We start from the raw sequence: 16,571 nt of genomic DNA, 5'->3' as shown, positions 1-16,571 counted from the left end.
CTAGACCCTCCCAGCCTCATGGCGAGACCCGGAGGAAACAGGTCACATCGGGGCAGCAGTCGAGCTGATTCCTCAGAACAGACCCCGAAACGCCCTGGTACACCTGCCCCCTCCATGCAGCACCCATCCTACATCAATGGATGAGACTAGACCACTGATAAGAACAGATATTACACTTCATCTTAGCTAAAAGGCAGAGAAGTGATAGAGCACACCAAGTCTATAGAGAAGAGACAAGCCCTGGCTGCCATTAAACACGCCTAGTCTATAAAGAGAAGAGATCGTCTGCCATAGAGCGCACCAAGTCTATAGAGAAGTTGAGACCGGCTGCCATAGACCAAAGTCTATAGAGAAGGAGAGACAGGCCCCGGCCGCCATTGAGTGCATCTAGTCTATAGATGAGAGACAGGCCATGGCTGCCATAAAACACACCTAGTCTATAAAGAACAACAGATTGGCCCCGGCAGCCATTGAGTGCATCTTTTCTATAGAGAGGGAGAGACAAGCTACTATAGAGGGCACAAAGTCCATAGAGAAGGAGAGACAGACCCCAGCCACCATAGAGCACACCAAGTCTATAGAGGAGAGACAGGCCCTGGCTGCAATAGAGCGCACCAAGTCTATAGAGGTGAGACAGGCCCCAGCTGCAATGGAGCCCACCAAGTCTATAGAGGTAAGACAGGCCCCGGCTGCAATAGAGCACACTAAGTCTATAGAGGATAGACAGGACCCGCCTGCCATAGAGCACATCAAGTCTATAGAGGAGAGACAGGACCCGCCCGCCATAGAGCACACCAAGTCTATAGAGGAGAGACATGCCCCGGCCGCCATAGAGCGCTCCCTCCTCAGTCCCCCACAAAAAAAATGGACCCTCTCCATCCAGATCCTTCACTTCTCTATTAAGATCCCTCACTTCCATGTTCCTTCAGGGCAGAAGAATGTGGTGAAGTCTCATAATAGATCCCATACCTGGAGAAAACCCCCCAAAGGATGTACAAGACCACCAACTGTATACATAACCTCACCCTGGAGATCATCTACCTGCTAACCGGAGAGGTGAGGGATTGTGGGAAATGGTCACATGACCTCTTATCTCTAGGGATAATACAGGACATGACTGGAGAGGTGAGGGATTGTGGGAAATGGTCACATGACCTCTTATCTCTAGGGATAATACAGGACATGACCGGAGAGGTGAGGGATTGTGGGAAATGGTCACATGACCTCTTATCTCTAGGGATAATACAGGACATGACTGGAGAGGTGAGGGATTGTGGGAAATGGTCACATGACCTCTTATCTCTAGGGATAATACAGGACATGACCGGAGAGGTGAGGGGTCTGTATATAGGGATATTTATCGGGGTCTCTCCATACTCAGGATTACACAGTAGTGAAGAAGACATCTGGAGAGTGTGTGGCCCCCAGCAGGTCAGGAGGATGGAGCAGGGCCCGGGGCCCCATCACGGAGCCTCCACCTCCCTCACTGATACCTGAGAGGAACAACGAGCAGAAGATCCTAGAACTCACCCACAAGATGATGGAGCTGCTGACTGGAGAGGTGAGCGCTGCTGGGAATGCTGGGACATTATACAGGAACACAAGGGATGATGGGTCTGGATGATGACTGGATCATTGTGTGTGTCAGGTTCCTATAAGGTGTCAGGATGTCACTGTCTATTTCTCCATGGAGGAGTGGGAGTATATAGAAGGACACAAGGATCTGTACCAGGACATAGTCATGATGGAGGACCACCGGCCCCGAACATCACCACCGGGTAAGATATATTTATTATAGACCACCTGCCCCGAACATCACCACTGGGTAAGATATATTTATTATAGACCACCGGCCCCCAACATCACCACTGGGTAAGATATATTTATTATAGACCACCGGCCCCCAACATCCCCACCGGGTAAGATATATTTATTATAGACCACCGGCCCCCAACATCACCACCGGGTAAGATATATTTATTATAGACCACCGGTCCCGAACATCACCACTGGGTAAGATATATTTATTATAGACCACTGGCCCCGAACATCACCACTGGGTAAGATATATTTATCATAGATCACCGGCCCCTAACATCACCACCGGGTAAGATATATTTATTATAGACCAACGGCCCTGAACATCACCACTGGGTAAGAAATATGTTCTAGACCACCACCCCAGAACATCACCACTGGGTAAGATATATTTATTATAGATCACCGGCCCCGAACATCACCACTGGGTAAGATATATTTATTATAGATCACCGGCCCCGAACATCACCACTGGGTAAGATATATTTCTTATAGACCACCGTTCCCGAACATCACCACTGGGTAAGATGTATTTGTTATAGACCACCACCCCAGAACATCACCACTGGGTAAGATATATTTATTATAGACCACCGGCCCCCAACATCACCACTGGGTAAGATATATTTATTATAGACCACCGGCCCCGAACATCACCACTGGGTAAGATATATTTATTATAGACCACCGGCCCCCAACATCACCACTGGGTAAGATATATTTATTATAGACCACCGGCCCCGAACATCACCACTGGGTAAGATATATTTGTTATAGACCACCGGCCCCCAACATCACCACTGGGTAAGATATATTTATTATAGACCACCGGCCCCCAACATCATCACTGGGTAAGATATATTTATTATAGACCACCGGCCCCCAACATCATCACTGGGTAAGATATATTTATTATAGACCACCGGCCCCGAACATCACCACTGGGTAAGATATATTTATTATAGACCACCGGCCCCGAACATCACCACTGGGTAAGATATATTTATTATAGACCACCTGCCCCCAACATCACCACTGGGTAAGATATATTTATTATAGACCACCGGCCCCCAACATCATCACTGGGTAAGAGGAGACACTCATTGATGGTAAAGGAGAGAGCAGTATTGGGGGGGGGGGGCCCTAGATCCCCCATCATCTGATCATCTACACAATGTATTCAGTCACTATGTGTCTCCTACAGATGGATCCAGGAAGAGGAACCCACCAGAGAGATGTCCTGCTCCTCTGGATTCCCTGGACTGTCCGGGGGGAGATGAGAATGTCCTACAGGATGATCAGGTAGATGGAGAGGACAATGTCCTACAGGATGATCAGGTAGATGGAGAGGACAATGTCCTACAGAATGATCAGGTAGATGGAGAGGACAATGTCCTACAGGATGATCAAGTAGAGAGAACAATGTCCTACAGGATGATCAGGTAGATGGAGAGGACAATGTCCTACAGGAGGATCAGGTAGATGGAGAGGACAATGTCCTACAGGATGATCAGGTAGATGGAGAGGACAATGTCCTACAGGATGATCAGGTAGAGAGAACAATGTCCTACAGGATGATCAGGTAGATGGAGAGGACAATGTCCTACAGGAGGATCAGGTAGATGGAGAGGACAATGTCCTACAGGATGATCAGGTAGATGGAGAGTACAATGTCCTACAGGATGATCAGGTAGATGGAGAGTACAATGTCCTACAGGATGATCAGGTAGATGGAGAGGACAATGTCCTACAGGATGATCAGGTAGAGAGAACAATGTCCTACAGGATGATCAGGTAGATGGAGAGGACAATGTCCTACAGGATGATCAGGTAGAGAGGACAATGTCCTACAGGATGATCAGGTAGAGAGGACAATGTCCTACAGGATGATCAGGTAGAGAGGACAATGTCCTACAGGATGATCAGGTAGATGGAGATGACAATGTCCTACAGGATGATCAGGTAGATGGAGAGGACAATGTCCTACAGGATGATCAGGTAGATGGAGAGAACAATGTCCTACAGGATGATCAGGTAGATGGAGAGGACAATGTCCTACATGATTATCAGGTAGATGGAGAGGATAATGTCCTACAGGATGATCAGCTAGATGGAGAGGACAATGTCCTACAGGATGATCAGGTAGAGAGGACAATGTCCTACAGGATGATCAGGTAGAGAGGACAATGTCCTACAGGATGATCAGGTAGATGGAGATGACAATGTCCTACAGGATGATCAGGTAGATGGAGAGGACAATGTCCTACAGGATGATCAGGTAGATGGAGAGAACAATATCCTACAGGATGATCGGGTAGATGGAGAGAACAATATCCTACAGGATGATCAGGTAGATGGAGAGGACAATGTCCTACAGGATGATCAGGTAGATGGAGAGGACAATGTCCTACAGGATGATCAGGTAGATGGAGAGGACAATGTCCTACAGGATGATCAGGTAGAGAGGACAATGTCCTACAGGATGATCAGGTAGAGAGGACAATGTCCTACAGGATGATCAGGTAGATGGAGATGACAATGTCCTACAGGATGATCAGGTAGATGGAGAGGACAATGTCCTACAGGATGATCAGGTAGAGAGGACAATGTCCTACAGGATGATCAGGTAGATGGAGAGGACAATATCCTGCAGGATGATCGGGTAGATGGAGAGGACAATGTCCTACAGGATGATCGGGTAGATGGAGAGGACAATGTCCTACAGGATGATCAGGTAGATGGAGATGACAATGTCCTACAGGATGATCAGGTAGATGGAGAGGACAATGTCCTACAGGATGATCAGGTAGATGGAGAGGACAATGTCCTACAGGAAGATCAGGTAGATGGAGAGGACAATGTCCTACAGGATGATCAGGTAGAGAGGACAATGTCCTACAGGATGATCAGGTAGATGGAGAGGACAATGTCCTACAGGATGATCAGGTAGATGGAGAGGACAATGTCCTACAGGATGATCAGGTAGATGGAGAGGACAATGTCCTACAGGATGATCAGGTAGATGGAGAGGACAATGTCCTACAGGATGATCAGGTAGATGGAGATGACAATGTCCTACAGGATGATCAGGTAGAGAGGACAATGTCCTACAGGATGATCAGGTAGATGGAGATGACAATGTCCTACAGGATGATCAGGTAGATGGAGAGGACAATGTCCTACAGGATGATCAGGTAGATGGAGAGGACAATGTCCTACAGGATGATCAGGTAGAGAGGACAATGTCCTACAGGATGATCAGGTAGAGAGGACAATGTCCTACAGGATGATCAGGTAGATGGAGAGGACAATGTCCTACAGGATGATCAGGTAGATGGAGAGGACAATGTCCTACAGGATGATCAGGTAGATGGAGATGACAATGTCCTACAGGATGATCAGGTAGATGGAGATGACAATGTCCTACAGGATGATCAGGTAGAGAGGACAATGTCCTACAGAATGATCAGGTAGATGGAGAGGACAATGTCCTACAGGATAATCGGGTAGATGGAGAGGACAATGTCCTACAGGATGATCAGGTAGATGGAGAGGACAATGTCCTACAGGATGATCAGGTAGATGGAGAGGACAATGTCCTACAGGATGATCAGGTAGATGGAGAGGACAATGTCCTACTGGATGATCAGGTAGATGGAGAGGACAATGTCCTACAGGATGATCAGGTAGAGAGGACAATGTCCTACAGGATGATCAGGTAGAGAGGACAATGTCCTACAGGATGATCAGGTAGAGATGACAATGTCCTACAGGATGATCAGGTAGAGAGGACAATGTCCTACAGGATGTTCAGGTAGATGGAGAGGACAATGTCCTACAGGATGATCAGGTAGAGAGGACAATGTCCTACAGGATGATCAGGTAGATGGAGAGGACAATGTCCTACAGGATGATCAGGTAGAGAGGACAATGTCCTACAGGATGATCAGGTAGATGGAGAGGACAATGTCCTACAGAATGATCAGGTAGATGGAGAGGACAATGTCCTACAGGATGATCAGGTAGATGGAGAGGACAATGTCCTACAGGATGATCAGGTAGATGGAGATGACAATGTCCTACAGGATGATCAGGTAGATGGAGAGGACAATGTCTTACAGGATGATCAGGTAGAGAGGACAGTGTCCTACAGGATGATCAGGTAGATGGAGAGGACAATGTCCTACAGGATGATCAGGTAGATGGAGAGGACAATGTCCTACAGGATGATCAGGTAGAGAGGACAATGTCCTACAGGATGATCAGGTAGAGAGGACAATGTCCTACAGGATGATCAGGTAGAGAGGACAATGTCCTACAGGATGATCAGGTAGATGGAGATGACAATGTCCTACAGGATGATCAGGTAGATGGAGAGGACAATGTCTTACAGGATGATCAGGTAGAGAGGACAGTGTCCTACAGGATGATCAGGTAGATGGAGATGACAATGTCCTACAGGATGATCAGGTAGAGAGGACAATGTCCTACAGGATGATCAGGTAGAGAGGACAATGTCCTACAGGATGATCAGGTAGATGGAGATGACAATGTCCTACAGGATGATCAGGTAGATGGAGAGGACAATGTCTTACAGGATGATCAGGTAGAGAGGACAGTGTCCTACAGGATGATCAGGTAGATGGAGAGGACAATGTCCTACAGGATGATCAGGTAGATGGAGAGGACAATGTCCTACAGGATGATCAGGTAGATGGAGAGGACAATGTCCTACAGGATGATCGGGTAGATGGAGAGGACAATGTCCTACAGGATGAGCAGGTAGATGGAGAGGACAATGTCCTACAGGATGATCAGGTAGAGAGGACAATGTCCTACAGGATGATCAGGTAGAGAGGACAATGTCCTACAGGATGATCGGGTAGAGAGGACAATGTCCTACATGATGATCAGGTAGATGGAGAGGACAATGTCCTACATGATGATCAGGTAGATGGAGAGGACAATGTCCTACAGGATGATCAGGTAGATGGAGAGGACAATGTCCTACAGGATGATCAGGTAGATGGAGAGGACAATGTCCTACAGGATGATGAGGTATAGAGGACAATGTCCTACATGATGATCAGGTAGATGGAGAGGACAATGTCTTACAGGATGATCAGGTAGAGAGGACAATGTCCTACAGGATGATCAGGTAGATGGAGAGGACAATGTCCTACAGGATAATCGGGTAGATGGAGAGGACAATGTCCTACAGGATGATCAGGTAGATGGAGAGGACAATGTCCTACAGGATGATCAGGTAGATGGAGAGGACAATGTCCTACAGGATGATCAGGTAGATGGAGAGGACAATGTCCTACTGGATGATCAGGTAGATGGAGAGGACAATGTCCTACAGGATGATCAGGTAGAGAGGACAATGTCCTACAGGATGATCAGGTAGAGAGGACAATGTCCTACAGGATGATCAGGTAGAGATGACAATGTCCTACAGGATGATCAGGTAGAGAGGACAATGTCCTACAGGATGTTCAGGTAGATGGAGAGGACAATGTCCTACAGGATGATCAGGTAGAGAGGACAATGTCCTACAGGATGATCAGGCAGATGGAGAGGACAATGTCCTACAGGATGATCAGGTAGATGGAGAGGACAATGTCCTACAGAATGATCAGGTAGATGGAGAGGACAATGTCCTACAGGATGATCAGGTAGATGGAGAGGACAATGTCCTACAGGATGATCAGGTAGATGGAGATGACAATGTCCTACAGGATGATCAGGTAGATGGAGAGGACAATGTCTTACAGGATGATCAGGTAGAGAGGACAGTGTCCTACAGGATGATCAGGTAGATGGAGAGGACAATGTCCTACAGGATGATCAGGTAGATGGAGAGGACAATGTCCTACAGGATGATCAGGTAGAGAGGACAATGTCCTACAGGATGATCAGGTAGAGAGGACAATGTCCTACAGGATGATCAGGTAGAGAGGACAATGTCCTACAGGATGATCAGGTAGATGGAGATGACAATGTCCTACAGGATGATCAGGTAGATGGAGAGGACAATGTCCTACAGGATGATCAGGTAGATGGAGATGACAATGTCCTACAGGATGATCAGGTAGATGGAGATGACAATGTCCTACAGGATGATCAGGTAGAGAGGACAATGTCCTACAGGATGATCAGGTAGATGGAGAGGACAATGTCCTACAGGATAATCGGGTAGATGGAGAGGACAATGTCCTACAGGATGATCAGGTAGATGGAGAGGACAATGTCCTACAGGATGATCAGGTAGATGGAGAGGACAATGTCCTACAGGATGATCAGGTAGATGGAGAGGACAATGTCCTACTGGATGATCAGGTAGATGGAGAGGACAATGTCCTACAGGATGATCAGGTAGAGAGGACAATGTCCTACAGGATGATCAGGTAGAGAGGACAATGTCCTACAGGATGATCAGGTAGAGATGACAATGTCCTACAGGATGATCAGGTAGAGAGGACAATGTCCTACAGGATGTTCAGGTAGATGGAGAGGACAATGTCCTACAGGATGATCAGGTAGAGAGGACAATGTCCTACAGGATGATCAGGTAGATGGAGAGGACAATGTCCTACAGGATGATCAGGTAGAGAGGACAATGTCCTACAGGATGATCAGGTAGATGGAGAGGACAATGTCCTACAGAATGATCAGGTAGATGGAGAGGACAATGTCCTACAGGATGATCAGGTAGATGGAGAGGACAATGTCCTACAGGATGATCAGGTAGATGGAGATGACAATGTCCTACAGGATGATCAGGTAGATGGAGAGGACAATGTCTTACAGGATGATCAGGTAGAGAGGACAGTGTCCTACAGGATGATCAGGTAGATGGAGAGGACAATGTCCTACAGGATGATCAGGTAGATGGAGAGGACAATGTCCTACAGGATGATCAGGTAGAGAGGACAATGTCCTACAGGATGATCAGGTAGAGAGGACAATGTCCTACAGGATGATCAGGTAGAGAGGACAATGTCCTACAGGATGATCAGGTAGATGGAGATGACAATGTCCTACAGGATGATCAGGTAGATGGAGAGGACAATGTCTTACAGGATGATCAGGTAGAGAGGACAGTGTCCTACAGGATGATCAGGTAGATGGAGATGACAATGTCCTACAGGATGATCAGGTAGAGAGGACAATGTCCTACAGGATGATCAGGTAGAGAGGACAATGTCCTACAGGATGATCAGGTAGATGGAGATGACAATGTCCTACAGGATGATCAGGTAGATGGAGAGGACAATGTCTTACAGGATGATCAGGTAGAGAGGACAGTGTCCTACAGGATGATCAGGTAGATGGAGAGGACAATGTCCTACAGGATGATCAGGTAGATGGAGAGGACAATGTCCTACAGGATGATCAGGTAGATGGAGAGGACAATGTCCTACAGGATGATCGGGTAGATGGAGAGGACAATGTCCTACAGGATGATCAGGTAGAGAGGACAATGTCCTACAGGATGATCAGGTAGAGAGGACAATGTCCTACAGGATGATCGGGTAGAGAGGACAATGTCCTACATGATGATCAGGTAGATGGAGAGGACAATGTCCTACATGATGATCAGGTAGATGGAGAGGACAATGTCCTACAGGATGATCAGGTAGATGGAGAGGACAATGTCCTACAGGATGATCAGGTAGATGGAGAGGACAATGTCCTACAGGATGATCAGGTAGATGGAGAGGACAATGTCCTACAGGATGATCAGGTAGATGGAGAGGACAATGTCCTACAGGATGATGAGGTATAGAGGACAATGTCCTACATGATGATCAGGTAGATGGAGAGGACAATGTCCTACAGGATGATCAGGTAGAGAGAACAATGTCCTACAGAATGATCAGGTAGATGGAGAGGACAATGTCCTACAGGATGATCAGGTAGAGAGGACAATGTCCTACAGAATGATCAGGTAGATGGAGAGGACAATGTCCTACAGGATGATCAGGTAGAGAGGACAATGTCCTACAGGATGATCAGGTAGAGAGGACAATGTCCTACAGGATGATCAGGTAGAGAGGACAATGTCCTACAGGATGATCAGGTAGAGAGGACAATGTCCTACAGGATGATCAGGTAGATGGAGATGACAATGTCCTACAGGATGATCAGGTAGAGAGGACAATGTCCTACAGGATGATCAGGTAGATGGAGAGGACAATGTCCTACAGGATGATCAGGTAGATGGAGAGGACAATGTCCTACAGGATGATCAGGTAGATGGAGAGGACAATGTCCTACAGGATGATCAGGTAGATGGAGAGGACAATGTCCTACAGGATGATCAGGTAGATGGAGAGGACAATGTCCTACAGGATGATCAGGTAGATGGAGAGGACAATGTCCTACAGGATGATCAGGTAGATGGAGATGACAATGTCCTACAGGATGATCAGGTAGATGGAGATGACAATGTCCTACAGGATGATCAGGTAGAGAGGACAATGTCCTACAGGATGATCAGGTAGATGGAGAGGACAATGTCCTACAGGATAATCGGGTAGATGGAGAGGACAATGTCCTACAGGATGATCAGGTAGATGGAGAGGACAATGTCCTACAGGATGATCAGGTAGATGGAGAGGACAATGTCCTACAGGATGATCAGGTAGATGGAGAGGACAATGTCCTACTGGATGATCAGGTAGATGGAGAGGACAATGTCCTACAGGATGATCAGGTAGAGAGGACAATGTCCTACAGGATGATCAGGTAGAGAGGACAATGTCCTACAGGATGATCAGGTAGAGATGACAATGTCCTACAGGATGATCAGGTAGAGAGGACAATGTCCTACAGGATGTTCAGGTAGATGGAGAGGACAATGTCCTACAGGATGATCAGGTAGAGAGGACAATGTCCTACAGGATGATCAGGTAGATGGAGAGGACAATGTCCTACAGGATGATCAGGTAGAGAGGACAATGTCCTACAGGATGATCAGGTAGATGGAGAGGACAATGTCCTACAGAATGATCAGGTAGATGGAGAGGACAATGTCCTACAGGATGATCAGGTAGATGGAGAGGACAATGTCCTACAGGATGATCAGGTAGATGGAGATGACAATGTCCTACAGGATGATCAGGTAGATGGAGAGGACAATGTCTTACAGGATGATCAGGTAGAGAGGACAGTGTCCTACAGGATGATCAGGTAGATGGAGAGGACAATGTCCTACAGGATGATCAGGTAGATGGAGAGGACAATGTCCTACAGGATGATCAGGTAGAGAGGACAATGTCCTACAGGATGATCAGGTAGAGAGGACAATGTCCTACAGGATGATCAGGTAGAGAGGACAATGTCCTACAGGATGATCAGGTAGAGAGGACAATGTCCTACAGGATGATCAGGTAGATGGAGATGACAATGTCCTACAGGATGATCAGGTAGATGGAGAGGACAATGTCTTACAGGATGATCAGGTAGAGAGGACAGTGTCCTACAGGATGATCAGGTAGATGGAGATGACAATGTCCTACAGGATGATCAGGTAGAGAGGACAATGTCCTACAGGATGATCAGGTAGAGAGGACAATGTCCTACAGGATGATCAGGTAGATGGAGATGACAATGTCCTACAGGATGATCAGGTAGATGGAGAGGACAATGTCTTACAGGATGATCAGGTAGAGAGGACAGTGTCCTACAGGATGATCAGGTAGATGGAGAGGACAATGTCCTACAGGATGATCAGGTAGATGGAGAGGACAATGTCCTACAGGATGATCAGGTAGATGGAGAGGACAATGTCCTACAGGATGATCGGGTAGATGGAGAGGACAATGTCCTACAGGATGAGCAGGTAGATGGAGAGGACAATGTCCTACAGGATGATCAGGTAGAGAGGACAATGTCCTACAGGATGATCAGGTAGAGAGGACAATGTCCTACAGGATGATCGGGTAGAGAGGACAATGTCCTACATGATGATCAGGTAGATGGAGAGGACAATGTCCTACATGATGATCAGGTAGATGGAGAGGACAATGTCCTACAGGATGATCAGGTAGATGGAGAGGACAATGTCCTACAGGATGATCAGGTAGATGGAGAGGACAATGTCCTACAGGATGATGAGGTATAGAGGACAATGTCCTACATGATGATCAGGTAGATGGAGAGGACAATGTCCTACAGGATGATCAGGTAGAGAGGACAATGTCCTACAGAATGATCAGGTAGATGGAGAGGACAATGTCCTACAGGATGATCAGGTAGAGAGGACAATGTCCTACAGGATGATCAGGTAGAGAGGACAATGTCCTACAGGATGATCAGGTAGAGAGGACAATGTCCTACAGAATGATCAGGTAGATGGAGAGGACAATGTCCTACAGGATGATCAGGTAGAGAGGACAATGTCCTACAGAATGATCAGGTAGATGGAGAGGACAATGTCCTACAGGATGATCAGGTAGAGAGGACAATGTCCTACAGGATGATCAGGTAGAGAGGACAATGTCCTACAGGATGATCGGGTAGAGAGGACAATGTCCTACATGATGATCAGGTAGATGGAGAGGATAATGTCCTACATGATGATCAGGTAGATGGAGAGGACAATGTCCTACAGGATGATCAGGTAGATGGAGAGGACAATGTCCTACAGGATGATCAGGTAGATGGAGAGGACAATGTCCTACAGAATGATCAGGTAGATGGAGAGGACAATGTCCTACAGGATGATCAGGTAGATGGAGATGACAATGTCCTACAGGATGATCGGGTAGATGGAGAGGACAATGTCCTACAGGATGATCAGGTAGATGGAGAGGACAATGTCCTACAGGATGATCAGGTAGATGGAGAGGACAATGTCCTACAGGATGATCAGGTAGATGGAGAGGACAATGTTCTACAGGATAATCAGGTAGATGGAGAGGACAATGTCCTACAGGATAATCAGGTAGATGGAGAGGACAATGTCCTACAGGATGATCAGGTAGATGGAGAGGACAATGTCCTACAGGATGATCAGGTAGATGGAGAGGACAATGTCCTACAGGATGATCAGGTAGAGAGGACAATGTCCTACAGGATGATCAGGTAGAGAGGACAATGTCCTACAGGATGATCAGGTAGAGAGGACAATGTCCTACAGGATGATCAGGTAGATGGAGAGGACAATGTCCTACAGGATGATCAGGTAGATGGAGAGGACAATGTCCTACAGGATGATCAGGTAGATGGAGAGGACAATGTCCTACAGGATGATCAGGTAGATGGAGAGGACAATGTCCTACAGGATGATCAGGTAGCTGGAGAGGACAATGTCCTACAGGATGATCAGGTAGATGGAGAGGACAATGTCCTACAGGATGATCAGGTAGATGGAGAGGACAATGTCCTACAGGATGATCAGGTAGATGGAGAGGACAATGTCCTACAGGATGATCAGGTAGAGAGGACAATGTCCTACAGGATGATCAGGTAGAGAGGACAATGTCCTACAGGATGATCAGGTAGAGAGGACAATGTCCTACAGGATGATCAGGTAGATGGAGAGGACAATGTCCTACAGGATGATCAGGTAGATGGAGAGGACAATGTCCTACAGGATGATCAGGTAGATGGAGAGGACAATGTCCTACAGGATGATCAGGTAGATGGAGAGGACAATGTCCTACAGGATGATCAGGTAGCTGGAGAGGACAATGTCCTACAGGATGATCAGGTAGATGGAGAGGACAATGTCCTACAGGATGATCAGGTAGATGGAGAGGACAATGTCCTACAGGATGATCAGGTAGAGAGGACAATGTCCTACAGGATGATCAGGTAGATGGAGAGGACAATGTCCTACAGGATGATCAGGTAGATGGAGATGACAATGTCCTACAGGATGATCAGGTAGAGAGGACAATGTCCTACAGGATGATCAGGTAGATGGAGATGACAATGTCCTACAGGATGATCAGGTAGAGAGGACAATGTCCTACAGGATGATCAGGTAGATGGAGATGACAATGTCCTACAGGATGATCAGGTAGAGAGGACAATGTCCTACAGGATGATCAGGTAGATGGAGAGGACAATGTCCTACAGGATGATCAGGTAGATGGAGATGACAATGTCCTACAGGATGATCAGGTAGAGAGGACAATGTCCTACAGGATGATCAGGTAGATGGAGATGACAATGTCCTACAGGATGATCAGGTAGAGAGGACAATGTCCTACAGGATGATCAGGTAGATGGAGAGGACAATGTCCTACAGGATGATCAGGTAGATGGAGATGACAATGTCCTACAGGATGATCAGGTAGATGGAGATGACAATGTCCTACAGGATGATCAGGTAGATGGAGAGGACAATGTCCTACAGGATAATCGGGTAGATGGAGAGGACAATGTCCTACAGGATGATCAGGTAGATGGAGAGGACAATGTCCTACAGGATGATCAGGTAGATGGAGAGGACAATGTCCTACAGGATGATCAGGTAGATGGAGAGGACAATGTCCTACAGGATGATCAGGTAGATGGAGAGGACAATGTCCTACAGGATGATCAGGTAGAGAGGACAATGTTCTACAGGATGATCAGGTAGAGAGGACAATGTCCTACAGGATGATCAGGTAGAGAGGACAATGTCCTACAGGATGATCAGGTAGAGAGGACAATGTCCTACAGGATGTTCAGGTAGATGGAGAGGACAATGTCCTACAGGATGATCAGGTAGAGAGGACAATGTCCTACAGGATGATCAGGTAGATGGAGAGGACAATGTCCTACAGGATGATCAGGTAGATGGAGAGGACAATGTCCTACAGGATGATCAGGTAGAGAGGACAATGTCCTACAGGATGATCAGGTAGATGGAGAGGACAATGTCCTACAGGATGATCAGGTAGATGGAGAGGACAATGTCCTACAGGATGATCAGGTAGATGGAGATGACAATGTCCTACAGGATGATCAGGTAGATGGAGAGGACAATGTCTTACAGGATGATCAGGTAGAGAGGACAGTGTCCTACAGGATGATCAGGTAGATGGAGAGGACAATGTCCTACAGGATGATCAGGTAGATGGAGAGGACAATGCCCTACAGGATGATCAGGTAGAGAGGACAATGTCCTACAGGATGATCAGGTAGAGAGGACAATGTCCTACAGGATGATCAGGTAGAGAGGACAATGTCCTACAGGATGATCAGGTAGATGGAGAGGACAATGTCCTACAGGATGATCAGGTAGATGGAGAGGACAATGTCCTACAGGATGATCAGGTAGATGGAGAGGACAATGTCCTACAGGAGGATCAGGTAGATGGAGATGACAATGTCCTACAGGATGATCAGGTAGATGGAGAGGACAATGTCTTACAGGATGATCAGGTAGAGAGGACAGTGTCCTACAGGATGATCAGGTAGATGGAGAGGACAATGTCCTACAGGATGATCAGGTAGATGGAGAGGACAATGTCCTACAGGATGATCAGGTAGAGAGGACAATGTCCTACAGGATGATCAGGTAGAGAGGACAATGTCCTACAGGATGTTCAGGTAGATGGAGAGGACAATGTCCTACAGGATGATCAGGTAGAGAGGACAATGTCCTACAGGATGATCAGGTAGATGGAGAGGACAATGTCCTACAGGATGATCAGGTAGAGAGGACAATGTCCTACAGGATGATCAGGTAGATGGAGAGGACAATGTCCTACAGGATGATCAGGTAGATGGAGAGGACAATGTCCTACAGGATGATCAGGTAAATGGAGAGGACAATGTCCTACAGGATGATCAGGTAGATGGAGATGACAATGTCCTACAGGATGATCAGGTAGATGGAGAGGACAATGTCTTACAGGATGATCAGGTAGAGAGGACAGTGTCCTACAGGATGATCAGGTAGATGGAGAGGACAATGTCCTACAGGATGATCAGGTAGATGGAGAGGACAATGTCCTACAGGATGATCAGGTAGAGAGGACAATGTCCTACAGGATGATCAGGTAGATGGAGAGGACAATGTCCTACAGGAGGATCAGGTAGATGGAGAGGACAATGTCCTACAGGATGATCAGGTAGATGGAGATGACAATGTCCTACAGGATGATCAGGTAGATGGAGAGGACAATGTCTTACAGGATGATCAGGTAGAGAGGACAGTGTCCTACAGGATGATCAGGTAGATGGAGAGGTCAATGTCCTACAGGATGATCAGGTAGATGGAGAGGACAATGTCCTACAGGATGATCAGGTAGATGGAGATGACAATGTCCTACAGGATGATCAGGTAGATGGAGAGGACAATGTCTTACAGGATGATCAGGTAGAGAGGACAGTGTCCTACAGGATGATCAGGTAGATGGAGAGGACAATGTCCTACAGGATGATCAGGTAGATGGAGATGACAATGTCCTACAGGATGATCAGGTAGATGGAGAGGACAATGTCCTACAGGATGATCAGGTAGATGGAGAGGACAATGTCCTACAGGATGATCATGTAGAGAGGACAATGTCCTACAGGATGATCAGGTAGATGGAGAGGACAATGTCCTACAGGATGATCAGGTAGATGGAGAGGACAATGTCCTACAGGATGATCAGGTAGAGAGGACAATGTCCTACAGGATGATCAGGTAGAGAGGACAATGTCCTACAGGATGATCAGGTAGAGAGGACAATGTCCTACAGGATGATCAGGTAGAGAGGACAATGTGTATCTTATTTTAGACATTAGAAAATATGAGATCC

General features: G+C 46.9%; 1 protein-coding gene across 1 annotated transcript in view; it reads left to right on the top strand.

The window, feature by feature from the left end:
• LOC130340894 (zinc finger protein 189-like) overlaps window positions 1–16,571 on the top strand; it is a gene marked incomplete in the record, with an annotated part of 80,793 nt that overhangs the window by 777 nt on the left and 63,445 nt on the right. The window contains 4 exon segments of the mRNA XM_056554220.1: window positions 930–1,056; window positions 1,382–1,561; window positions 1,649–1,778; window positions 3,023–3,120. Coding sequence (XP_056410195.1) covers window positions 991–1,056; window positions 1,382–1,561; window positions 1,649–1,778; window positions 3,023–3,120 — 474 coding nt within the window.

The sequence above is a fragment of the Hyla sarda genome, unplaced genomic scaffold (assembly GCF_029499605.1).
Source record: "Hyla sarda isolate aHylSar1 unplaced genomic scaffold, aHylSar1.hap1 scaffold_604, whole genome shotgun sequence".
Lineage (NCBI taxonomy): Eukaryota > Metazoa > Chordata > Amphibia > Anura > Hylidae > Hyla > Hyla sarda.
The sequence above is the reverse complement of the archived record's forward strand: the minus strand, read 5'-3'. Positions and strand labels throughout refer to the sequence as shown.